General features: G+C 40.4%; 1 protein-coding gene across 1 annotated transcript in view; it reads right to left on the bottom strand.

The window, feature by feature from the left end:
- LRRC8C (leucine rich repeat containing 8 VRAC subunit C) overlaps nucleotides 1-27,281 on the bottom strand; it is an 81,369-nt gene that overhangs the window by 24,206 nt on the left and 29,882 nt on the right. The window contains exon 2 of the mRNA XM_027058663.2: nucleotides 11,381-11,522. Coding sequence (XP_026914464.1) covers nucleotides 11,381-11,518 — 138 coding nt within the window. The 5' untranslated portion in view covers nucleotides 11,519-11,522. The remainder of the gene's footprint in view (nucleotides 1-11,380; nucleotides 11,523-27,281) is intronic.

Here is a 27,281-nt window from a genome sequence, read left to right as displayed (position 1 = left end):
CTGAAATTCTATTTTTATTTTTAAGAGAAACTTAATTAGTGCGGGACTACAAACTTCAAAGAACAGAATAAACCGATATCATGGAAGTATCACCGTTACTCAAGAACCAGTAAATGTTAATTTTTAAAACCCCCGAAAGACGAACGTATACTAAAGATTTAATGAATATAAAAAAAACCCTTAAAAGTCCATTTGAAAACTGGTTGTTTAGAATGAAGAAACCATTTTCCCACAAAACAACATGGAGGTTTTTAGACTCTTAGGGAAGCTCATAAAATCCAATCCCTGGGTAGTAGGTCAAGTATTAATATTGCTTTGGAACTTAATCACTGCTCATAATATGGTTTACTTTGGGATGCTGGCAGTATACTTCTCTGTACAACATCTGAATAAATGGGCAATTGTCTAGATAAGAAAAACCTGGTTTTCACCATGACAGTCAACTACAATTGTATTAAAAAACCACCACACATGCCAAACATAACAAATTTTCAGTCTGTAAAATATACTCCATTGGTCTCACTGGATTGACTCTATAACTTGCTCTGCTGAGGTGCCTCAATTTCTATAAATTTCTTTGCTCTAACAGCATGCTATTTTTTTCTATACAAATTTTGGCTCTAGTTTTCTAACACATGAAGCCACATAACCACCTATAAGTCAGGGTGTGCTGATCTCTTTCTAGCCCATTATTGCAAAACATCCTCAAAGGACTTTTTCCCCCCAAGTTTGTTGCTCACAGAGCCAGTCTTACTTCTTTGTCACTGGGTTTATGCCAATTATTCTAAGGATGGCGCTCCCCAAGTCTTATCCAGTTCTAGAAGGCTGTGGTTACTCTCTGATATTACTAAAGGAAAATTATTTGCTACTGGCTTCTTTTTCTACTTTTGGGGGAAGATCTGATTTTTATCACCTCCTTATTAATTACCCCACACAAAACTTTCCTCTGTCAGTTTTTGGTTCAGTTTTAAATTGCAAGTTCATGTAATTGTTTTTATTATTATGACAGTCACTGAATCCTTAGAGCTGCTGAAGCATATTAATGCATCCACTCAACACGTTTCTTGAGTGCATGTCAAGTCTAAGACTTGCAGGTGGGCAGCACAAAGATGAATTAGACACGCACCCTGCCTTTTAGCAACTTGAAGTCTTTTAGTAACTTGAAGTAGGCGTGATGAGATATGCTCTTGACATTTTCTGCCACACACTGTGGCTGAAGTGTCAACAAAGGGTCATGCTAATTGCTTTAGCAGTTCATAAGGTCCTAGGTTCCAAATGCTGTAGGATTAAATTCTTTGTCTTACGTCTGATGTCAGAGTCGACTTAAATCTGGAAGCGTCAACCCAAGACATACTATTTGCAGGAGCACGGTGCTCCAAGGCATTAGTGGTAATGCTCACTTTAGGTTAATAGTGATGTCAAGCCTTATAAAGAGGATCCAAGCAAGAAAAACTGCAAGAGACCATACTCCCTGTTCTCTCTCTGTACCTGGAACACTGTCCTCCTCTGTTTCCTGTCTGGCATTTTCTTCCTCTAGATACCTACACACCTCCTTCTTTCAGTTCCTTTAATTCTGCTCAAATGGCACCTTTTCAGAGAGGACTTCCTTGACCACCCTATTTAGAGTAGGACACTTGTCACTCTCCTAACATGGCTTTACTTTTCACAATTCACTTATATCTAATGTTGCACTTTAAATTTTTCATTTTTTTGCCAGGGACTTGTCATGTTTTATTACCACCTAACCTCACTGCTTGGCACTATTTATTATATGTAGAGAACAAAGGAACATTGTTTGCATGACACATGGATTCTTGAGCCATTCGCTTTCTGGAAGGGCATCTCTAAGAAGAGAAAACTCACTACTTTGCATGACATTTTCAGAAAGTTCTTGACTTTTTGAGAGTCTGAGTTTGTACTCAGCCCAAATCTTCTTTCCTAAAACTTCTGCTATTGGTTCTATTTGGTGTTCTAGGACACATGGAATGGTTTAAGCCATTTCAACTTTCCACAAGGCAGCCCTTCAGGTGTCTGCTGTCTATTCTCATGTTCCCTTCAATCTTCTCAACTTTAGGCTAAGTGTACTTCCATCAGGCCTCAGACAGGGGCCGTGGGTTCCTCTCTTGTACTGGTCACAGTCTCTGAAGTTATGGTGTGAAACGCCCACAAATGAGTATAGTATCTCTGTGATTCAAAGGTCTCAGCTCCTTCCCACGGCTGTTGGATGCTCACCGTACCTTAGCACATGGCAAAACATGTCTCCTCTACTCTTCCTTGCTCACTCACCCCTTCATTACGCAGGATGGCTTCTGGTGAGCACTCACACCTGCCTGTTACTGCTCTCAGTCATGGGGATATAGGATAAATCTGACAGATGAGGCATGGTCTTATGGAATTTATGTTACTAGGAATTTGTTACTAGATTTTTGCTTTTGAAACAAAAGGATGATAAATCTTAGAGTTAGTGATTCTTCTATTTGTAAAACTTGGAGTTAAGAAATTTCCAGCTTATGAAATCCAATAGAAATATTTGTACAGAGATTTAGAAGTTTATAACTGAAAGAAAGAAAAAGGATGAGATTTAAATGGAGCACCTGACTCATATTCTATAAAGAACATTTGAATAAATTAGTTTATATAGTTGGGGTGGGCTGAATGTGTGTGTGCGTGCGCGCGTGTGTGTGTTAGGGAGAGGGGAACCTCAAGGGCAGAGGCTTGAATTACCCATATTCTTCAGTGCACAGTATATTATCAGTTCATGCAAAGCCCCTTTCTTCCTCCCTCCTCTCTCCCCTCCTCTTCCCCCTCCATCTCTTTCTTTATTCCCCTGTGCCATTCTAGTCCCCCCCCCCCCAAGTGAGCACTTGTCATATAAATTTTGGTATAAGTTTATCAAATTTCTCAAAAAATCAAGCTGGAATTTTATTAATATTGCTTTTATTTCATAAAATAATTCATGGGGACTGGACCTCTTTGTAATATCAATTCTGTGCTAAGGGCACATAATATCTTCCCCTTAATTAAAATTGTCTCTTATGTCATTTACTAGACATTTTAAAGTTTTCTGTGAAGTTCCTGTGTGTCATTTGTTAGCTTAATTCCTACATACATGATAGGTTTGGTGCTATTTTGAATGGTATCTTATTTTTTTGTTAAATCTTCTAGTTGGGAGTGTTTTATTACATATTTTAAAAAGTGAGCACAAAACAATAATACTGGGTAAATTTTTTTAACTATACAAAGGCTAAATGTTCCCAAACAACAGAAATTTTAAATATAACAAAAATGTAAGAGTTTATAAAGAAAACATTACCACAGAGGGAGAAGGCACAGCAAGCACTCTTTATATTAAACAGAGGACTCCAGATATAAACTAGAAATTTCCTAGCCTTACAATTAAAATGCAGTCCCAGTGCTAGCCAAATCTTTTGATCTCAGGGCCCCTGTGTGGCTGAGATGACCCACATGTCATCAGTGTGGTGTCCTCAGTGAAATGGAAGAAGGGGACTTGAAGAGGAACCAAGTGAGGGCAGGGGAGGGCTAGTCGGTGTTTGGCTGGGAGGATTAGAGGACTGGGGAGGGTCTCCAAGTTCAGGACCCTGATTAGAAATACAAGAACATGCCCTCCATATCAGAGCAAACCTACTCAACAGAGACCTTTAAACATAGGTCTTGGTGAATTACAATCCAGGCTTAACAACAGAGACTAAATCTCCTTTGCTTCTTATAGGAAGAAAAAAAACCCCACAAAAAATCCTAAAGCCTATCAGTGCTGTGCTATTGAGGGAAAAGGTGTATTATTAAACAATCAATAGGCAACACGATCATAACAATCAATAATAGTGAGATAAAGGGAAATGTTCCTCCTTCACTGACTGGCATTGGACGGCATTAGACGATCTAAGAAAAGCATTTAGATTCATACCCCATGTTAAACCCAAGAGGATGAGGTGAAAGGCACTCATATATTATTCTGGTGGCCAGGGATTCACTGCGTATTCAGTTGTCAAGGTGAAAGATGACAAGAGTCATGTTCTAGGGAAGATCAAAAGTATCAGTCTGAATAAACCACCATAACAAGGAAGTCCTAACTAAGGCATATTTTTGTTACTTAGATGTAACAGGGACTTTGAAATAGTGCTTCTCTTACAGGACCCACCACCATCTTACAGAGATGGGAAAGGGTGCTCTTTAAAATTATTTTTGCCACCAAATGATTTCTGTTTATATTCCCCAAAGACTCAGAGTAGAATGATGACATGAGGGTACACAGAAACTTCATAAAACATGATCTTAGATGAGGGTTTCATTTCGAGCCTACCCATTAGTGCCATCTGCTCTTTCACCAGGACTCTGAATTTCACCAAACACAACAGGCTAAGTGAGAATTTCTGAGTCTCCATTTTTAAATTCAAATTTGACAAAAGAAAAAGATCAACTAGAAATCCAGACAGTCTGGGACAGAGAATGGGGATGGGGGGGGGGGGGGGGAAGGAGACAGAAGCCAGAACTCAGGACACATTATCAAAGTGAACTCTTTTGAAATCATTCTGGAGTCTACAATTTTTACCACCTGTACTTTCCTGGGAACTGCCTGTGAGCATTTTCACCTGAAGGGCATTGTCGTGCAACTGACATGGACGGCTGTAACTCAGAGAGGTGGAACTTACCTTCAATATGTACCAAAAAATCAAGGTGGGACTCAATTCCCACCAATAAGCCAGATGTCCCAAACTCTTCTCCAGTGTAACTCTGCTGGCCGGACTGCTCCTGGGGATTGGGTTAAGTCCCCGAGGATTTTTTTGTAGGTGCTTTCAAGTCATTGAAATCATTCTCTTGGCTTTTTTTTCTTTCCTAATTCAGAAAGCAGGAAATATCTTTCTTGTGTAACAGTCACAAAGCAGTCCCCTTGGGCTTCCAGGGGGCTTGTTTCTTCCAGTTCCTGTTTCTGGTTTCTAACTACTAACTCTATATTTGGAACAGCCTGCCTGGGGGCTGTTTTGGATTTGGTCATAATAAGATAACCTGGAGTCACTGAGCAGAGATCTAAAGCAATCTTATTTTTCCAGGAAGCAATGTGTTGACCTTTCAGGATTTGTTCCATTTTATTGAGTGTGTTGAGTTTTTGAATAGCGTTGTTTATAGCAAAAAGTTGGGTGTTTACACTACTGGTCCTTAAGGGTGTATGACTATACAGGAATAGGATATGCACAGTCTCCCGGTTCACAATGAGTTTACATTTGCTTCTTATGTGGACGGACGTAATCTAAGGAATGCTCTTTATACATTCTCTTATTCCATGGCAGCCTTGAAAATAGCTACTTGCTTGGAAATGGACAAATATTTGTCAGAAGAGTAAGACCAGAGTGTTGACGACAATCCTTTTACATCAGAGCAAAAAAGAATGAACACTGATAACAACTTATTGATAGATAACAACTTCTTCCTTTCCCCAGTAGTTTCAAAATGCATAGTGTTAAACCTATATGAACACAATATTATAGGAATAAACAGATAATCAACTTGCCACTGGACAAAGCCATTTGAAGAGTCAAAGAGACTCTTACCACCACTGAGCACTCTTGTAACCCTACCTTTGATTTTTTGCTTTGTCATGTTTTTGAACCGTAAGAGTAACTTGTTTTGTAAATAAGATCGGAAAAAATTATCACACTTTCATTTTACAAAGGGAAACCCAAGGCATAAAAACACATTTTATGATAAGATTTTATGATTATTTAAATTATTGCCTTGGGAATGGGAAAGGAATTTGAGCTTCACAGAGAACCTTTTGTTTATGAAGTTATCAGTCATCAAGTCAATTTCAGAGGATTATGATATCAGAACTAAAATAAGAGTGCAAATTCTCCCCCTAAAGAATATTACTTTCATGTGTAATATGGATATATGAGATGGTTTTACTTTAAGTAATTTATACCATATTTTATTTCTTGTTTCTTTAATGTTTACTATAGGTTAAAAGTTATTCTTTCTTATAGTAGGTGTACAGTGAATCATCTTTTAGAAAATCTAAGATGTAATTCAGGAAATTCCTTCTTTTTCTAACTTTCTATTTTCCCTTTTGGTCATTTTGCCCTTGTTTTTATACTTAAGATCCTGTGTCACAATCCAAAATTTGGCCATATGATCTGTGCAGTTGTAATGCTTCCATACTATTCCAGAGCAGTGTGCACAGCGTTCATGAAAAGACCCATTCTGGAGAATCAACAGCAGATTGGAAAATCCACTGTATCCCTCTTGGCTTTGGGACAAGTCATCTAACCTTTCAGATAAAAATTCTCATCTGAAAAATGGGACTAATTTACTTTTACAGTTTCATTCTGGGAGCTAAAATACATGCAGATTCTAGAACAGGTTCCCTTATCAGGGTTACTCAATGCAGATGCGATTAGCATTGGAGATAAGACAATTCCTCTGCTATGCAGGAATGTCCCACCCACCATGAGACGCCCTCTATAACGCCATTGATACTCATCAATGAGGGCTTTGTGAAATGATCATACTAAATCTTTTGTTTGTGCTGATTTTTCCTTCCACTCCTTTAAATATATATATATATATATATATATATACACATATATATGTATATATATACACACACACACACATATATATGTGTATATATATATTAATACACACATATATACACATATACATACACATATGTATATATGTGTGTATATATACATATATATATATTAGTTTTGTATATTTATTCGTTGAGACTGAGTTCAATTTTCATTTCCTCAAGTTCCTAACTTCCAGCAGCTGAGATGACACCATATTTAATGCTCTTGAAGTCTACCACCATTGAGGTGCTTACATGCTGAGTGGCATTGCTTATGGATTTCTATGGTCTTTTGACTACTAGCAATCTGAGGTCAGGGGCTGTATTATATTTCTCTTTCAGTGTCTAGCACTCTACACAATGCCTGACATATTGTGGGTACTTGGGGATGTTGTTGAATCAAATGGTCCACCTCCTACGAATTCTGAGACTGGTAACCTTCATATTCTGACACAATCTTCCTTTGAGGCATTTCACATTGTTTAGAGCCTTGACTTCTCAGACTATACTTCCCATATCTAGATAACTGGGGTCCGTTTTCTTCTAAAGACTATGAGAATGAAACAGGCCTGTGTGTGAAGGGACCAGGTTAGGTCAGTATCTGATACGCGGTGATGCTGGGTGGGGTGCTAGGTGGGGAGTTCCAAGAGCTACAGCACAGCAGAAAGATGCAACAGGGCTGTGCACCAGGAACAGGATTCTGACCATGACACAGGAACAGGCGCTCCAGTTGTGCTTGAACTCACTTGTCCCTTCTGAACTTGCTATGGGTGCACTTCTTAAAGGATGTTCACTGTAGATACTTTCATCGGTTCTTGCTCTTGTTTTCATTTTGTTCCAGGTTAACTACTAGTTTTTATGGATAGTCTGTGTGGTTTCTCTTTTCTGCATTTCATCCTGCCATGGGATATGCCAACAAGAGAAACGATTCCAGGCCCTGCCATGGTAATAAAGTAAAACAGGCACAGAGTCCTCCTGCTGATCTATGTCACCTCCCTCTGTGACTTCCCAAACCGGCCATTCTAAATATTTGCCTTTCTCCTCAAGGACCCTACTCCAGGCCTCCTTTCTTGCCACATCCTATGGCCTCCCGTACCCTCACAAGCTCTCTCCATATGTGTTGCTTTCTACCTCACAGAAGCTAGTAGGTGCAAACTCTCATCTTTCTGTGCCTCCCCCCTGCCCCTCCAACCAAATGCATCTGTAGCCATCATTCCCATTGTGGTGGAAGATGCCCCCTCCCCCCAAATCAAGGGTTGTCCTGCCACTGGATCCTGGATCCATCACCTCCTCCTCTGTGAAGATGACCATCCTTCACTTACCCTGAGCTCCTTCCTGAGTCTTCTATCCAACTTCTGACTGAACAGGTCTACTTGGATATCTAACATATAACTCAAACTTATGCTCAAAAACAAGCTTTTTCCAGTTGTTCAGGCCTAAAAATTTTAGTCATGATTTTTTTTCCCTCATACATCACATTCAATCTTTCAGCAAATCTTACAGCTTTTCCTTAAAAATATATCCAGAACCTTGGGGTGCCTGGGTGGTGCAGTCGGTTAGGCGTCCAACTTCAGCCAGGTCACGATCTCGCGGTCCGTGAGTTCGAGCCCCGCGTCAGGCTCTGGGCTGATGGCTCGGAGCCTGGAGCCTGTTTCCGATTCTGTGTCTCCCTCTCTCTCTGCCCCTCCCCCGTTCATGCTCTCTCTCTGCCCCCCCAAAAATAAATAAATGTTGAAAAAAAATATATATATATCCAGAACCACTGCTTCAATCCTGGTGCAAGCCATCTGATTCATGTCTTGCCTGGATTTTATTGCACTAGCCTTCTTCTTCTTTTTAATGATTTTTAAAAATTTATTTATTTATTTATTTATTTATTTATTTATTTATTTATTTATTTTTTAGAGAGAGAGCATGTGAGTGAGGGAGAGGGGCAGAGGGAGAGAGAGAATTGTTTTTCAATGTTTATTTATTTTTGAGAGAGAGAGAGGTAGAGAGGGATGGGCAGAGAGAGATGGAGACACAGAATCCAAAGCAGGCTCCAGGCTCTGAGCTGTCAGCGTGGAGCCTGATGTGAAGCTCGAACTCATGAACAGTGAGATCATGACCTGAGCTGCAGTCCAAGGCTCAACCGACTGAGCCACCACGCGCCCGAGAGAGAGAATCCTAAGCAGGTTCCACACACAGTGCACAGCCTGACATAGGGCTCAATCCAATGACCCTTGGCTCATGACCAGAGCCGAAATCGAGAGTTGGAGGTTCAAATGACTGAGCCACCCAGGTGCCCCTACACTAGCCTTCTGAAATTAGCCTTCTAAACCTCCCTGCTTCTATCCTTGCCCCCTCTACTGTATTCTTAACAACTAGAGTGGTCTTGTTGAAATACAAGTTAGATGACACTCCTCTGCCTGAACCTCAAAACATGTTCCATCTCACTCAGAGCAAGGCCCAAACCTTTACAGGGACCTACAAAGCCCTGTGTGATCTGCAACTACTGCCTCTCAGGCCTTATTCTTCTACTCTGTGCCTAGCTCACTCTGCTCTAGCCCACTGGCCTGGCTTTCTTCAGCATGCCAGGGACATCCTTGCTTCAGGCTTATAACATCACCAGGGATCCTTCCAGGTTTATCTCAACATTCGGACTTTAAGATTATCCTAACACTCATCTGGTACCAGAATCACTTAGAAAGATCCAGGATTAAAGTCACAGCTTGCCAGCAATGTGGCATCAGGCTTTCTACCTTTGGAGGAACCTTCTTAACTGTCTGTGTGGGATCCACACCCTGCCCAGGACCTCGTCTCTCCCCAGGCCCCTCCTCTCCGGATCATCTCAGGCACAAGGAAAAGAGATCCACTGGACATGGGGGTCTGCATTTACCCTGGCTTAAAAGGCTTATTATGCTCCAAAGAGACTAATCTCTGGTGTAACTCAATAGATACACTTTCTGTGTGTCAAGGGACATGCCCTGTTATAGGTGTCACCACAATCACAGAAGTCCGGTGGTGTGGCTTCCTACCAGGCATTTATCATTCTTCCAGTCCAGATGCAGTTGACCAAACAGTAGTCATTTATATCACAAGCAACGTTGCCTAGTAACACAGCTAACATTCTACTTTTATCAGGTCTCCAGGGAAACAGAGCTAGAAAGCTGAAGAAGTCAAATGTCAAGTTCTCCTGGAGAAGGGCAAGGAGTCTGTGAACACTCTGTCCATGTGTCTTTTGCTTTTGCTGTTCCCTCTGCCGGGGAGGCTCCTCCCTGGACATCTGCGTGGTCTGCTCCCACACTTCCTTCATCAGAAGTCACCTTCCCAGTGAAGGCTTCCTACATGAGAATTGCAACTCCTAATATCACCTGCTGACACCATCCATGTATGCTGTATTTTCTTTTTCATTGTCCTTATTACCTTCTAATATATATATAATTTATGAGCTGGTTTTGCTTATTTTGTTTTCCCATAGAATTTAAAGTCTATATGGCTGGGGCATTTGTCTTTTTTCTCCTGCACTGATAATTCTTAGCACCTAGGACAGTGCCTGGAACACAGTAAGTCCTTCAACAACTATTTGTTTTATTTATAAATGAATGTATGTCTTTTCTGTCTTTCAAATTCTGAATTTTCACTGGTATCCTTTTTTGGGGGGTAGAGAGAGGCCAAATGTTTTCAGCCTACAAATAAAAAGGGGCATGGTGTTAGAGATTAACACGCAGGCCAAACTGCCTGGGTCTCAGTAAAGGTTTTGCCACTCACCTTGGAGGTTTCCCTAATCTCTCAGTGCCTTTGTTGTCTCTCTGTAAGTGGGGATAATAATAGCACCGATATCTCACCGTTGCCATGAGGATGAAATGAGTTAAAATATGTGTCAAGTATTCAGAAGAGTACCTGTCACTTAGGAAGCATTATGTGTTAACCATTATTAAAATCAAATTTTAAAAGGCCTTTGTTTCCACTCTGCACCACTTCTAGATATTTCCCTTTCTTCCAAGTTTTTCTTCCTCTCAGCTGATCGACCTGAAAGTCACACCTACGCCAGTCTTTAATTTCCATTCACTTTTCCAACCACTCAAACTATGATTTCGAATGACCCGGGTGCTACTTGTTTCTCCTTAGTCCGTGAGTGAGTTGTATGCCTGCCATCGTTGGCCACACGTGTCTTTCCACTCTCTCCTGGGTTCCACCTCTCCATACGGCTGCCCCTTCTCAGTCTCCCTCAGAGGCACCCCTTTTTCCTTTGCTCACACGTTGGTATTCCTGACGTCATCTCTCTCTCCACATTCTCCCTGGTGACTCCATTCACAGGCATGGCTTCAACTCTCACGCTGATGACACCCAGTGAGTGCCAGCCCTACTGACAGTTTCCCAAAGGTGTCATGTTCTTCCTCACACCCATGACTTCAAGCTTTCTGTCTCCTTCCTGGCATCTTTTTCTACCCCTGGCTCCGTCTCCCTTAATACAGTTGGTTCTCCAAGTTTTAATACAACCATCACCTTTTCTCTCATTCCCAAGCCACGGGCCCCTCCTCTGCACTCTCTTAGTGCTTTATGGATGCCCCTGTCATAGTAGAACACTTGACGGCCAGTTTATTTAGTTTTATACAAATATATATACATATATGAAAGTGCAGTGAATACGTTTTGGGCTCCCTTCCATGACTACAAACACCATACACAAGTAGAGCAGGACAACTAGTATTTACATGGCTGAAAAGCATACCACCAGCTCTTTTTAAAGGTTTCAACAGCTTAGTGTCTTGCTCTGGCTCCCATTTTGATGTGAGTCTAGGCACCTACCTGCAGAGTACATCCGAACACACCGATCATCAGCATAGCTACCGAAAGGTAGTCGGTAAACACATCCCACCATGGTTTCAGCACACGGAAGGCAGGCTGCTGCTCAGAGAACTGTCGGAATTCTGTTACCGGAATCATGTTTCTGAGAAAGGAAAGGCTGTGAATTAATTTCTCTTCATGTACAACACACATTAAGAGCATTTGACGTGCTGCTTCAGCCCATGAGAAGCAGTGACCTGAATTAGTCCAGGAGTTGTCAAGGCACCTTGGTGTTTTATGAAACCATTGAATAACGCCACTGGTAGAGGAAATAAGCCCCACACGGAAATGGCGAATACTTGACTATTATCCCATAAGTGGGTTGCCTTTGGCTCCGCATGACCAGAAGGACCATGGCCAGAGCAGACCATTATTCCCTGGACCTTCCCTTCCCCTAAACAAAACATGAAGATGCCAGAGAGAACAGAGCCCAGCCTTTGAAATGCTTCTGTTATTTATCTTAGCATCCTGGGTTGCTGCTTTAAACTATTTTAAATGTAATCTCAGCATTGGTTTGTGTTAATTATTTACTAGTCTCTATTTGTAAAGCATTTGCTTGCCCCCTGGGAAGGCAGACTGCTTTGCCACCTGGCCCTGGTCTTGTAAGATGGAAGGACCTCATTGGTTGTGGTTGTGGTTGTGGTAGGGGGAGGGGATGGCTTGCAAAGGACTTCACTGTTTCTTGCTTCCCATTTTTTGTCCCCGTGCTTTGTAAAACATTCCTTTCTTTTCTTTTCTTTTCTTTTCTTTTCTTTTCTTTTCTTTTCTTTTCTTTTCTTTTCTTTTCTTTTCTTTTCTTTTACTGTTTATTTCTGAGAGAGAGAAAGCACGAGTGGGGAGGGACAGAGAGAGGGAGAGAGAGAATCCCAAGCAGGCTCTGCGATGTTAGCACAGAGCCCCATGTGGGGCTTGATCTCATGAACCCACAAGATCATGACCTGAGCCGAAATCAAGAGTCAGACGTTCAACCAACTGAGCCACTCAGGCATCCTGTGCCTGTGCTTTTGACTTGATTTCTTTTTCTCTATTTTCTGTATTCTGCATATTTCACCGTGAACCTCACATTTATCCTGATTTTCTGCTCTGAGAAATGAGTTGTCCTTGGAAACGCCTATCTCTATCTCAACGACAGAAGATCAATGAGTAGGATGCAACTGAGGCTCCAGGAAAAAGGAGAAAGAGACACATCCTTCTTAGACTGTGTTGTCCTTTCTCATGGCTCAGTCCCACTGCCTTTCCTATGGTCCGGGACTTGAAGTTCATCACCCTGCTACGTGAGAAGAAATGTTCTGTTCTTATGACAATAAGGGTAGCCAGTGTGGGACAAAAAGAAAATTTCTCTCCCTTTTGCCACCTTTGGATCCAAGAACCTAGCTCTCTGCACCCGTCCTTATTACTCAGTCCTAATTACAGAGCAAGAGCAAGGCTGCGTTTTGCTGCTTATTCTCCCAAGCCTTGTTTATTTTGTGGATCTTCCCTTCCCTCATACTGAATTGAGGGCTGTACAATAAACAGCCCAAAGCCAAGCCAAGCCTCCTCTTTGAGTTCACAGGTGGTTATCTTTGGAAACGATTTTAATTATCCATTCTGTCTTGTTGCTTTAGCTGACTTCCTAAAGCGGCAATCTGTCTTCCTTCTAGGCTTTTTCCTTAACACAGTGTTGAAAATTTCAACTGCCTGCTGCCGCTCTCATCTGTGACCTGCCTAGTTGACATCCGTGCAGCATTTGATACGATTTTCTCATTTTATCAAAACACGACTTCCCTAACTTCATTCTGTTACTACCACTAGGCTGCAAGCTTCTTGAAGGAAGAACCTATATGCTATGCACGTGTGTTCTCAAAACATATGTTGCAGGTAAGCCATACAAGCTAAATTAAGAACTTTGCAGATTCCTAGTGTCCTTGACATTTCAGACTAGTTCATATTTCCTAACACTTCATGACCGCTTTGCTTCCCAGTGAGTCATTACAACCTCACTGCCCCAAGTGTTTCCTACTCACGGTTGGGCCAGTGACAGTCACAGAGGCTCTAACTCATCTTAACTTCCGAGTTCTGCTTCCAAAGCAGGCTCTGCGATGTCAGCACAGAGCCCCATGTGGGGCTTGATCTCACAAACACACAAGATCATGACCTGAGCCAAAATCAAGAGTCAGACGCTCAACCGACTGAGCCACATTGTCTCATTCCATTTTGCATTCCCATCACTGACCACAGCACCTGGCAAACAGGAGCAGGGCCTGAACAACTGCTGTTGAGTAAGTGAATGACTGAATTCAGATGCTTGTTCATGGAGCTCTGCTCACCCAAATGAGATTGGAGGTGACCCCAGCCAGCTGCAGTGACAGTGCTAACGAGGGCAGTATACCTGTGTGCTAGTCCACATTCTTTGACAGATTTGGTGGTTGTTTCCTTCATGGTGAGTTCCTGTACACCTTTGGAGGAACTGGGCTTGTTTTTTGAAGTGAGGACCAATCTCAGGAATAAAATGCACCAATGTAAAGCAGTGGCTTTCAAATGTTTTGATCTCAGGTCACTTTCACCCTCTGAAATGTAGAAGGACCTCAAGGAGCATTTTTTTTTTAAATTTATTTTTTATTTTTTTAATGTTTATTTGTTTTTGAGACAGAGGGAGACAGAACATGAGTTGGGGAGGGGCATAGAAAGAGGGAGACACAGAATCTGAAACAGGCTCCGGGCTCTGAGCTGTCAGCACAGAGCCCGACGCGGGGCTCGAACCCACGAACCGTGAGATCATGGCCTGAGCTGACGTCAGACGCTCAACCGACTGAGCCACCCAGGCACCCCAGGGAGCATTTTTTTATGTGGATCACACCACTTAACATTTACTGTATTAGAAATTTAAACCAAGAAAGTTTAAATATATATACCAAGTTAAAAATAAACCCATTACATGTTGATTATAACTAGTCTCCAAAACAGTAACAAAAAAAAAAAGAGAGAGAGAGAGAGAAGCATGGCTTTCCACTTTTGCAAATCTCTTTAACATTTGGCTTAATGGAAGATAGCTAGATTATCGTATCTGCTTCTGCATTCTGTCTGTTGCAATGTTATTTTGATCGAAATTTATGAATCCAATAGATAGGCAGTTGGAAAATAGAGTATCTTAACAGCCTTTTCATATAATTGTGGATATTAACTTTTGATACCAAACTGACCTAGTTAGTTGCAATATGGAATCTGAAAACTATATCAACAAACTTTTCAAACTTCATGATATGTTGGTATTTGGTCATCTGGAAAATATTGGATTGCTGAGTTATGCAGATCTTCCAAATGTTGACAAATTATGTAAAAAAAACATCACATTCATTAATATCATTACTGCTTTCACGAGAAAAGTTTTAAGGAATGGGTATTTTTCGAAAATTCTAATCACCACCTGAAAGTTTGAAGTTCGTGGTAGCAAATGGTATCAGATGTTTTCCTTAAAGCATTAGGCTCACTTCATTCATTTCGAGAAAATATCTTCCACAGTCTAAAGTCTGAGTAATCAGTTGTTTTATTCAAGTAAAAGTGACATAATACGATAAAGGAGCTAACTCAACTTTCAACTCAAATGAGGACTTTTCCTTGAGACAACCGCTGTACTGTGGAATGTACCAGAAATGCTTTATGTATTCTTCTCCTTCGTCGTACAGCACATTAATACAGTGTGTAGCCAAGGCTTATGAGTTATTTAAATAATTTTAACGCATCAATGAGGAGACTAAATAAAACTGGCATTTAAGTTGTAAGTGTATGCTAATGAAGAATGTAATCACCACAGCACAGTCTGATACCTCTATCTTGGTTCGTGCTAAGGTGCATTACCCACCACTGCTTAGGCACCATAAGCGAAAAAGGCAAAAATAAAAAATAAAAAAATAAAAATAAATCTGAGCATGACAAAATAGTTTTGACCTTGTGGACTCCCGGTTTAGGCCACCAGGGTTCCATCAACTTTGAGAAGCTTTGAGAAGCACTGAGGTAGAGGCTCACTGTTCTTTCATCGACAGCTCTTGTTGAGAAAGCAAAGCATAGGCATTCAGCAAAGGCCATGTTCTCTGAGTCCTTGGCTACATTGCCTTCACAGGCATTAGTCTTTTTAATGTGGAAAATAAAGACAAACTAAGGAATCTAAGAAACTTAAATAGTATGTACTGCCTCCCCATACTGGCACAACCTAACTCAGATGGGTTTTTAGAGAAGCTGCCGGCCAAGATGACACAGCCTTTTTGTTAGAGCTCTTAACACACTTCACCGCTTTTGGGTAAGTGTATGTATGTGTCCATGTTTATGGCCATGCCATATATGCGTGTACACACATACTCCACATGAATGTACATACACAGATCTACCCTACACACACAGAGACTTTATTATTTTAACATATCACAGGGCTCATCCTTGTAATTATTTTTGATGCAACAAAAGGGTGGGGATAAAGAAGTTGATTAAACAACTCCAAAAACTAAAGAGACAGCAGATGGACCTTGTGCTTGCTGATTGAAAACAAAAATTTATTTTGTATTCTTCTTTCAAAAATTTCAGCAGCTCTGAAGACCTGCATTATCAGTGGCTACCCTGGATTTCTCTTTCATTACTATTGTGGCTTCCAATGGATTTGTTACCATTTCAAGAGTTACTGTTTCAAGCTCAGGGAGTCACCACTGAATCAACTGCTTGGGTTTAAATATAGTCTTTTCCCCTAGAGATCAATCAGCATAATTTTATTTCTATTTAACTTTTTTCTATTTTGGAATTTTGTCCAACTTTGATTTCCAACTTATTATGTAAGAGCTTAGTTTACCTAATTAAAAAATGCCTTTGGAAATATGGCATTGCATTTCAATCATGAGATTCTGGAGTCCTAATTAAAATTATATAAATTTTACATTATGTTATAGAGCTGCTTCTGTGTCCTTTTGCAGAAATCCACGTGCATTTCCTTTATTAGAAATATTTATTTCTGAAAGTCATTTTAATGGCTTTATAAAATTTACTTCTCAGAAGATCATATGATATAATCCTCTGGTAAAGAATATTGGTAAAGTTAGTTGCAAACCCAGAGTTTCTTTCTTTCATTTATTTGGCTCTTCCTGAACAATCTGTCTTTCTCCCTCTCAGGAGAGTTTTATTATTTTCTCCAGAATTAATTACACAGAACAAATTCTGCTCTATTAACCCTTGGCTCTAAGAATATGAAACCTACTCTATTTGATTCAAACCTGATTGCTAACACTGCTCTCCAATGCCTATCAGTTGGATACAGCCAACATTTGCTTTATTCCACAGTTTTTTGGCAGTTGGAAAATGGCATTACCTTTAGACAGACATCGTTCAAGGGAACAAGAGCCAATTCCAAATTACAGTAATGTGGTGAGTGAACCATTACAAAAATGAATTTAAAAGTTCAATAATTCCTGGGGCGCCTGGGTGGCTCAGTCAGTTGAGTGCCTGACTTCAGCTCAGGTCATGATCTCATAGTTCATGAGTTCGAGCCCTGCATCGGGCTCTGTGCTGACAGCTCCGAGCCTGGAGCCTGCTTCAGATTCTGTGTTTCCTCTCTTTCCCTTCCCCATTCATGCTCTGTCTCTGTCTCTCAAAAATGAATAAATGTTAAAAAAAGTTAAAAAAAATAAAAGTTCAATAATTCCTCAGCACATGCAATATGGATTCTACAGAGAAGAAATCCACATATATGCTTCATCTATGTTGCTAAACCTATCTAATGGCCAATGCTCAGCCCTCACCTATTTGCTCTACAAACATATAAGCAGCATGGGCATAATCTGACCATCCTTTACTTGACTTTCAAGACGCCATAGCTGTTAGGTTTTCCTCCTCCTTCCCTGGCTGTTCCTTCTTTAACCCTTTTGCTGTTTCTTCCTCTTCTCCTTCACCTCTGACTTTGGAGTGCTCAGGGCTTAGTCTTTGGACCTCTTCTCTTCCCAAAGTCATGCATCCTCTGGCGATCACATCTAGTCACAGTGCTTTAGTTTTTTTCAATTTTTTAAATGTTTATTTTTGAGAGAGAGAGACAGAGCATGAGTGGGGAAGGGGCAGAGAGAGAGCAGGAGACACAGAATCTGAGGCAGGCTCCAGGCTCTGAGCTGTCAGCACAGAGCCCAATGTGGGGCTCGAACCCACGAACTGTGAGATCATGACCTGAGCCAAAGTTGGACACTTAACTGATGGAGCCACACAAGGTGCCCCTAGTCACACTGCTTTAAACAGCATCCAAACTAAACACAAATTCAAAACTGAATTCCGACTCATGGACCCAACTGTCTACTTGACATCTCCATCTGGATATTCACCAGACACATTAAATGCGTTATGTCCCAAACCAACTCCAGGTCCCTTCTCTTATTCCTATTTCTCCCAACCCCACACAGCCCTATTTTTCTTGTAACTTTCCTATCTCTAGGAAATATGGCAACTCCATCTTTCCAGTTGCTTAGGCCAAAAACCTTGGAGTCATCCTTGATTCTTCTTTGTCTCTTATATCCTACATCCTATCTACCAAAACATATTGTGCTCCTTTATGGTCTGTCTCCTACCAGAATATAAGTTTCATGAGGGCAGGTACTTTCTTTTCAGTTCTACTCTATACACTGACGTATCTCAACTATTTAGAAAATAATGCTTGACATATAGTAGACACTCAGTATTTGCTGAGTAAATAGTGGATACATGGTAATTTTAATGAAGAAAGGGAAGTACAATTGCCTTTAGCTTTAGAAATAATCACTGTAAAGGCAAAGGGTGTCTCTGGATAATGTTATGGGAGGAAGATCCCATGGTGCAAGGCCAGGACATCAGCTGGTGTCCTGAGGCTACTGTGGAAAAGGAGTGCAAGTGAGGAAGAGCACAGAAATACTTTGATTTATTTAGGGATTCTTCTCAGCTGTACCCAAAGGTTCCATAAATCAAAATAAAGTCCTCAAGATATGCTCAAAACATCAATCATAAAAATAAAACAAACTGCTTTTCTTCTAGCAGTGCAAAGATGGAAATAAAAAATGAGAAAATGCCAAATTTTCCAATTCCTAAAAATGATACCCTTCTCTCTTGGGAGAACGCGACTCTAGATTGTATTTTATTCTGTAGTTGTGGCACACATGACAAAATATCTCTAGAAAAGTCCACCAAACAAGATCATAATTACATGGTTCTATAGAAATATATCTAATTAAAAGGAAGTAAGAAATGAGTTATAAAATTTTAGAACCCGAATGGCACTTCAGAGGTCATCTCGTCCATAACTCTCATTTTAAGAGTGAAAAACTTGAGTTGACAGATTAGGTGACTCATGCCCAAGGAACACGGCCAAGGGTGAGCCATGACTTCTAACCAAACCTTACCCCATACAGCTCCTAGTTAAAACTACATCATGATGACTCAAATAGAAAACAATTAAAATATACTAGGAAACAAACAGTTTAAGTAGAAGTTCTCCTGTATTCAACTTCTCTTTTCATATCCCTATTTGATAGCAGGAAATTTCTAAAAACCTATTATTAATACATTTAAGTGATTCTTGAACTCTACTGCCCTTACAGCCCCATAAAGCAAGAACTTTGCAGTCAGAAGGAATCGAAAGAGGCAAGTGAAACTTGGAACCCAGTGGATACTTCTGTATTATTAACTCCTTGCATATTTCCACAATGTCATACATTAAATTAATGGCCCAATCACATTATTTCAAAAATATTCAAATTGAGCTTGCCCTTTTGTCTAAGGGTGGTAGTGGTGATGGGAAGCAAAAATTACTCCTACCTAGCAATTCTCATTCTTAAAGAGAGATATCATATCTTCTCTTCCTCATTATACCTTTCACATATTAAAGAAAAATCCCTTTAATCATTGTACTTCAGGCCATACATCTCAAGGACTTTGCTTCACATGATAGTTTCCACAGTTACCTATACTGTAGCCAGAAGCTTTTGAATCCACTAAAAATTTAGTATATATGATGATCAACAGCGGATTTTTTTTCTCTCACAAGCACAGATTACCTTCATTTACTTATGCACTTGCTGTAGAATAATGAAACCGTAAAATATGTCAGGTCCTGTGCTAGGGGAATGCAAGTGAACAAAACAGAGGACAAGGTACCTGCCTTCACCCACATGGACTCTCATGGGAGAATGTGTATTAAAGAAATTCCTATAAAAGCATGAATTGTAATTGATCTGCTTTGTAAATGTGACTGATTAGTGTTCCCTGTGCCAGTGGTGCATTTAAAGAGGTTATTTCTATTTCACTGAAGCTGGAGTGTATATCTTGTTTATCTCTGTGTCTTCTAGAAAACAACACAATGCCTTAGAGTGGACCCTCCATTCCTATTTGGTAAATCAAACCAGGCCCCCATATACAAGCATACTCAAAGATACACACACCCATTCAAGCATTTTGTAGTAAAGACCAAATTCTTTCTTCTATTATTATCCTGTTATAAAGTTTGACACTGCAGTAAATGACTATTACCGTTAACTATTCACATTATAAATAGTGATTATTCAAAGAACATGCACTATGAAGAGAGTGAGAAGAAGAAAAGAGTCAGGAATAATTTATAATTTCAAAGTTAAGGATCATTGCAATTTTAATGCACAATGTTCTGTCACTGGTGCTAAAGAGGATGTGTCGATCGATAATGATTTCTTAGGTTTAGCTTGTATCCAATGGCCAACTTTTGTGACTCCCTTATCAGAACATTGCTCTATTAAGAAACAAGAGACAGAAAACAGATCCAAACATAATAGTCTTGTTTATGATATAATGGTTTGGAATAGTGCCCTTCTAAATCTTAGTGAGATCTCAAAAGAAGGCTTTGCTTTCTTTGGGATTTTCTGTCCAAGAGCTTCAGCTTCATCTATATGACACTAATAATAATTTAAGGTTTATTCTGTGCATTTCAAGTAAATTTGGATTCAGAAACATTTTCTAAAATGAGACTAACTTGTGATCTAACAGTCTCAAAAAGCGATCATAAAGGATATCAAGGCCTTCCTCATCTCTGTCATTCAGAATTTACTAAAAGTCTCTCTGAGAAACATGGCTCCAGCTCCCTGCATCCCACTGGCATTCTTGGTCACCTCTGTTTCATGTCGTTTCTCTCTCCCTTAAACCAGAAACAGTCTTGCAGGAGGCACACTGTACATGTCAGCCTCCACCCCTTCCGTGACAGGATTCTAAACCCTTGAGAAGACTGCGTGTTTCCCCTCCAACTCTTGATATCATTTATATGTGATTGAGAAAAGATTTCAGTTCATCTTATCAGTCCTGACATCCAAAAACTAAGTCTAGGATTCAACTGAGCAAATCCATAATGACTGTTTTGAAGACTATCTTCTTCCTTCAATGGACAAAAAGAAATTTATCTCCAGTCCAGTTTTACCCCCTGAGCCAAGAAAGCGCGATAGTTCGAAGCAGCAGAAGCACCATGAACATACGGTGCAGGTCAGAGAGTCCAGACAAAATGCATGTAGGATCAGTGGTAGGTCTACCTGGAAGGCAACTTTCTTTCTAACAAAAGGAAAGCAAGGAGAGGATGGTGGAGAAGACAGGATGGCTTCTGCCCTTCAGAACATTAAAACTGAAGGTTCCTACTTAGTTTTCACTTTTTGGAGTTTAAAGTAGTCTGAAAAGGCTGAGGCCATCTTCCATTTCGTATTGTTAGCTCCAGGCCCCAAAATGCTCCATAGTTTTGAGTTAAATTCTTAGCGATCCTATGGGGGAAAGTTGCCTTGTCTATTCCAATAGGCAGTTTGGCTGTTTTACAAATACTTTTCATAAACATAGATTGATACTTTTATTTTTTTTTATTTTTTCAATATATGAAATTTATTGTCAAATTGGTTTCCATACAACACCCAGTGCTCATCCCAAAAGGTGCCCTCCTCAATACTCATCACCCACCCTCTCCTCCCTCCCACCCCCCATCAACCCTCAGTTCGTTCTCAGTTTTTAAGAGTCTCTTATGCTTTGGCTCTCTCCCACTCTAACCTCTTTTTTTTTCTTCCCCTCCCCCATGGGTTTCTGTTAAGTTTCTCAGGATCCACATAAGAGTGAAAACATATGGTATCTGTCTTTCTCTGTATGGCTTATTTCACTTAGCATAACACTCCAGTTCCGTCCACGTTGCTACAAAGGGCCATATTTCATTCTTTCTCATTGCCTCGTAGTATTCCATTGTGTATATAAACCACAATTTCTTTATCCATTCATCAGTTGATGGACATTTAGGCTCTTTCCATAATTTGGCTATTGTTGAAAGTGCTGCTATAAACATTGGGGTACAAGTGCCCCTATGCATCAGTACTCCTGTATCCCTTGGGTAAATTCCTAGTGGTGCTATTGCTGGGTCATAGGGTAGTTCTATTTTTAATTTTTTGAGGAACCTCCACACTGTTTTGCAGAGTGGCTGCACCAGTTTGCATTCCCACCAACAGTGCAAGAGGGTTCCCGTTTCTCCACATCCTCTCCAGCATCTATAGTCTCCTGATTTGTTCACATTGGCCACTCTGACTGGTGTGAGGTGATATCTTGAGTGTGGTTTTGATTTGTATTTCCCTGATGAGGAGCGACATTGAGCATCTTTTCACATGCCTGTTGGCCATCCGGATGTCTTCTTTAGAGAGATTGATACTTTTAAAAACAGTCAGCAAAAGTGCAACAGGCAGCTGAAAAACTTATTATGAAAACTTTCCCACTAAGCTTGCTTGCTTTTTCTTTTCTTTTTTCTTTTCTTTTGTTTTCTTCTTTCCTTCCTTCCTTCCTCCTTTCCTTCCTTCCTTCCTCTTTCTTTTCTTTTCTCTTCTTTCTTTCTTTCTCTCTCTTTCTTTCTCTCTCTCTTCCTCCCTCCCTCCTTTCTTTTCTTTCCTTTCCTCTCTCTTTCTCTCTCTCTCCCTTTCTTTCTTTCTTTCTTTCTTGGTAAGATTTAAAAGTTCCAGCTATGTTAAATCTAACAACTAGGAAACAAAGTAACACTGCTCAGGAAACAAAAGATTGGGACTTAAAGTAAGAGACTGAAAGACTAAGAGATTTGTAGTATGAATATTTTTATGGCCTTTTTTATTAAGCTCATCTTTGCAAGAATCTACCATTTAAAATCTCTCTTTTTAAAAAATGTTTATTTATTTAGAGAAACAGCATAAGGGAGCAGCAGAAAGGGAGGGAGGGAAAGAGAGAGAATCCCAAGCAGACTCCATGCTGATGTGGGCCTCAAACTCATGAACCATGAGATCATGACCTGAGCTGAAATCAAGAGTTGGACACTTAACTGAATGAGCCACCAAGGCATCCCTAAAATTTCTCTGTTAAGAGAAGATTTTACAACAGTAAAAAAAACATTAACTGTTAATCCTCTTAGGGGCTTTTCAAAAAGGTTGTTTTGAAAAAGACAGCTCTTGGTTTGTCTTTCTGTTGGATGTGCTCAGTAAAATCCACGATGGAATGAAATCCAGGCCCTCCAGCCCCCAGGAAGAAACAATTCTACATAAAGAAATTAACAACCACCATACTTTTGTCAGAATATTAAAATGGATGTGAATACACCTAAAATTTGAATATTAGGTTTTTGTTCATCCAACCAATAAATATTTAATGCAAGGCTTTTTGCCTATAGGAAAAATATTTGTTGGGTTTGGCTCTAAATTTAACGTATTGATTTAATGGCCTATCTTTTCCAAGTTAGACATTACAGGACTTCCCTCTTTCAATTCTTATTTTCTCATAGCAAAGCTAAATAAAATCTAACACGATGATATTCAATACTAGAGGCTCACATTTTAGAAACTGAAGGAGGGAATAAAAGTTTCTTTATATGAAGGCTCTAGGAGAACATGGTCAAAGGCTACTTGCCTCTCGGACCTAGAATGTGCCAAAAATTTAAATGAAAGAAATGCTTGGAAAATATGAATCAACTTGTTAAAGCACATCTGTTTCTGAAGATAATAGAGTCTTTAGTTAAAAAATGAAAACAAAAAACTACCCCCCCCCCCACACTACCAGAAAGAAATAGTGAAATGAGGTGGTATACATTGCATGATTGCAAAGGTCAAGTGATCTGTGTGGCTCTCGAAAAGTCACTATGAAGGAGATTCAAGTAATAGCAGGGCCTTGTGGTATTAATCCTAAAGCTGGAATGTTCTTCCAACCCCCCTTGCTTTGCAGATTCCTATGCATCCTGCAGACCTCGGCTCTAGCACCACGAGCCAACCCTGATCTCCCTGACTGGGTCAAATCCAGCCCACAGGCTCTTGGAGCACCCTGGACTCCTGTCATAGACTCCATTTTCCACTCATTTGCATGGTTCTTGGATTAATGTTGGTCTCTATTGTTTTCCCATCACCTAACAGTCTTCGGCATGTCATAGGTGCTCAGTGTAGAGTCATCAAATAAATGAATAATTAAAAAGAAAGTTATAATACCAGTCTAAGTGTGAGACCTAGACTTACTCATTTGAATACTTTGTCAGCAAAAAGAAAATGGTGGTGTGGGGGCAGGGGGTGGGAGGAATAGAACCCATTAGCCAACTTGGAATAAGACCCAAAGCAGTGCCCTCTTTGTAGACAAACTATAGTATTTTGAAAATCGTTTGCTTGCAGTTGCTAATTTTAGAAAGAAAGATGGCTTGGGGCCAAGGAAGTCTTCCTGAGAAAACTATCTCAAAGACATTGAGAGCCCTGCCAAATGCGTTTTCAAAAATGGCAGAAAGACCTAGAAAACAAGACCCTGAAGCCCCACAATCTGTCAACTTGCAGGGTGCCATTTAGTTACCTAAAGTTGCTTGGCAGTTTCATCAGCAGGATGAAAAGGTGGACTAGGGATGCTTGGAAGGAAGAAAACTAGTTCAGTGGTTGTTGAATTGGGAGGTTTTATGTAGTGAACACCAACATTAAAAAAATGAGAAGCTGTGTAGAAAGGTCACAGAAATTTACCTAAAACCTTAGATTTAGTTGGAAAGAGCAAGGAAGAAACAAGAAAAAACTTACATTTAAAAGTCAAACATTTCAAAGCTGACAGACCGTCAGAAGTTCTGAAGTAGGGGCGCCCGGGTGCGTCAGTTGGTTCAGTGTCCAACTTTGGCTCAGGTTGTGGTCTCACAGTCCATGAGTTTGAGCCCTGCGTTGGGCTGTGTGCTGACAGCTCAGAGCCTGGAGCCTGCTTCAGATTCTGTGTTTCCCTCTCTCTCTCTGCCCCTACCCTGCTTGCTTGCTGTCTCTCTCTAAAAAAAAAAAAAAAAAAAAAAAAAGTTCTGAAGTAAAGTGGGACTTAGAAATGGGTGGATGATCTTTTAGGTGGCTCAGGTCCAGGGGAAAATCAAGGTTTATGGAACAACAACTGTGGGGATTTGTTTGTTTTTGTTCCTTCTGTAATGTTTGATCCTATTTTCAGATGACCCCTGTTAAAAACTTAACAGACTAATGTTTTAGGAACCTAATAAATGGCTACATAGACATAAATTTAAATTGTTTGGGTAAAAACAAAATAAATATCCATTTCAACAAAGAAACAGAAATTGGTGGAAAGATAGGTTGGTTCATTTCTATGCCAGTCCTTAGATACAAACAGAGTCTGTGTTGGGATACTTGTGGTCAAAGAGGTAGAATTTAGGGAAATGAGGTGGAAAAAGCCATACCATTGTGATTCGCCCTTGGTCTTTCCCCTCTAGAAACTGAGAGAGGGATAAATTATCATTGGAGATACCTACTTCAGAAGCACAGTTTCTCAAGGCTGGATGTAGTGTCTTTGAAAGCTTTAAATCCCTAGCACCTATCACAGTGCCTGGCAGCTTTATTCATTCTTTCTGCAAGTCCTAGAGTAGTTTTAAACTGCGAAGTACTGGGGCGCCTGGGTGGCTCAGTCAGTTAAGCATCCAACTTCGGCTCGGGTCATGATCTCATGGCTTGAACCTCACATCGGGCTCTGTGCTGACAGCTCACAGGCTAGAGTCTGCTTTGGATTCTGTGTTTCCTTCTCTCTGCTTCTCCCCCAGCTCATGCTCTCTCTCTCCCTCTCAAAAATAAGTAAACTGCAAGGTATTGAGCTCACTGATGTGGACACACCAGTGAGTAAGCCAGATATAACCCCTGTCCTTATGAATCTTACATTATGGTGGAGAGACAGACAGAAGTAATGACATACAACCGCTTCATCGCAGTTGTGATAGTCTGATGAAGTGGACGTTTAGGACACTGATATTTACTGAGGTACCTGAGCCACTGGGGGCTTGGGAAGTGGTGCCTGCACAGAAAGATGAAGTACAGGTAGGGACAGTCATCTAGGTAAAGTTGGAGGCCAGGGCCAGAACATTTCAGGCACAACGTAAGGTCTATAATATGACGGCTCTTTGTTCCCACTTTAAGGTGTATCATTTTGCCTTCCATCACTCACCAGAAATGATTTGTTTCTGTTTATTTTGAATCAGGTTAGACCTGATATTTTCTGTGTCTGAAGACACAGGGTAAGGGTAGCCTGAGCTGGTCCAGATTCTGAGACCAAGTGGGCAACTGAAATGCCAAAAGGCACCAAGACTCACCAAGTCTTTTTCTAAAGTGTACATAAAAATTCACCCAAAGCAACCTTTTTGTAGAGCAAGGTAGACCTTCTCAGCTTCACCTTGTACCTTGCTGCTGAACTGCCTTCTAAACACATGAACCAACCCACCACTGGATCTCTTGAATCATCCCCCACACAATGCCTTCACTCTCTTGTTAACTGTCTAACGATGCCCCAAAGTTCTGGCTGGGTAGGCTATGTTCGGTATTGAATTCACCAAATTCTCACCACAAATAGCAAACATTCTTCTAGAATCTCAGTAGGCCAGTCATGACCAGTGAGGGGGCTGCTGAGTAACTTCCTAGAACTGAGCACAGGTGGCAAGCATGAAAGCCTAGGGCTGCTCTTGTCTCCTGCACCTGTCCAAACACGTGCCAGCCTGCAGTGTAGTCACCTCACTCAAAATCCATCTAAGCTAAGCGCGCACTCTACCACTGAGCTACACCCCCTCTCTTCAAAATCCATCTAGAATTCCCCCTCAGGAGCTGACTTCCAAGTTACACACAAGAAATTCAGTCTTTGGTCAGAAGATAGTCTCCTATGGTCTACTTATTTCCTCCTTTTCTTCTTTCCCTTGAATATATCCTCCTCCTTTCCTTTTCTTTCTTCCCCCTCCCCTTGATCTCTCTTCCTTCCCTCCCTCTTTCAACATTTGCTATCCAACTATTATTATGTGTCAAGAACTAGGGATAAAAGACAAAAAGAAGCTATAGTTAAATGTGTGGGCAACAGATCTGTTAAACACGGAGATTCAAAATATGGTATCTTTCCTCTTTGCTCCTCAGCTTTTTGTATGATTTCAAACCCAAAGGGCTTGTGAGCCAGACCAGCACTGGGAATGATGCATGCCAACTAGCCATTTAACTCGGGCATGTACTTTGCCAAGAGGCTTTCCAGACGACAGATATAAAACCAAACAGGAGATTGCCCTGGGATGAGGTAAAAATGAAAACAGAAATAAACAGGTGCCTTAACTTTCACAATCTGAAGTTAGAAACAGAATAGATTGGGACAGATTTTTTTTGATGAATCCCTTGCTATACCAACTCTTACAACTTGCTACTCAAAACCTAAGACCCAAATAAATTTGGAGAAGAGATACTATTTGTTCATATTTTCATCCACCATGTCTTTTTAAAATTGAGATATAATTGACATATAACATTGTATTAGCTTTAGGTGTATAACATGATTTGATATACGTGTCTATATTGTGAAATGATTGTCCAAGTAAGTTTAGTTAATATCCACTAACCACATGGAGTTACACTTTTTTTCTTGTGGTGAG

The sequence above is a fragment of the Acinonyx jubatus genome, chromosome C1 (genome assembly GCF_027475565.1).
Source record: "Acinonyx jubatus isolate Ajub_Pintada_27869175 chromosome C1, VMU_Ajub_asm_v1.0, whole genome shotgun sequence".
Taxonomy (NCBI): domain Eukaryota; kingdom Metazoa; phylum Chordata; class Mammalia; order Carnivora; family Felidae; genus Acinonyx; species Acinonyx jubatus.
Note: the sequence above shows the minus strand (reverse complement) of the source record. Positions and strands in the feature narration are given on the sequence as shown.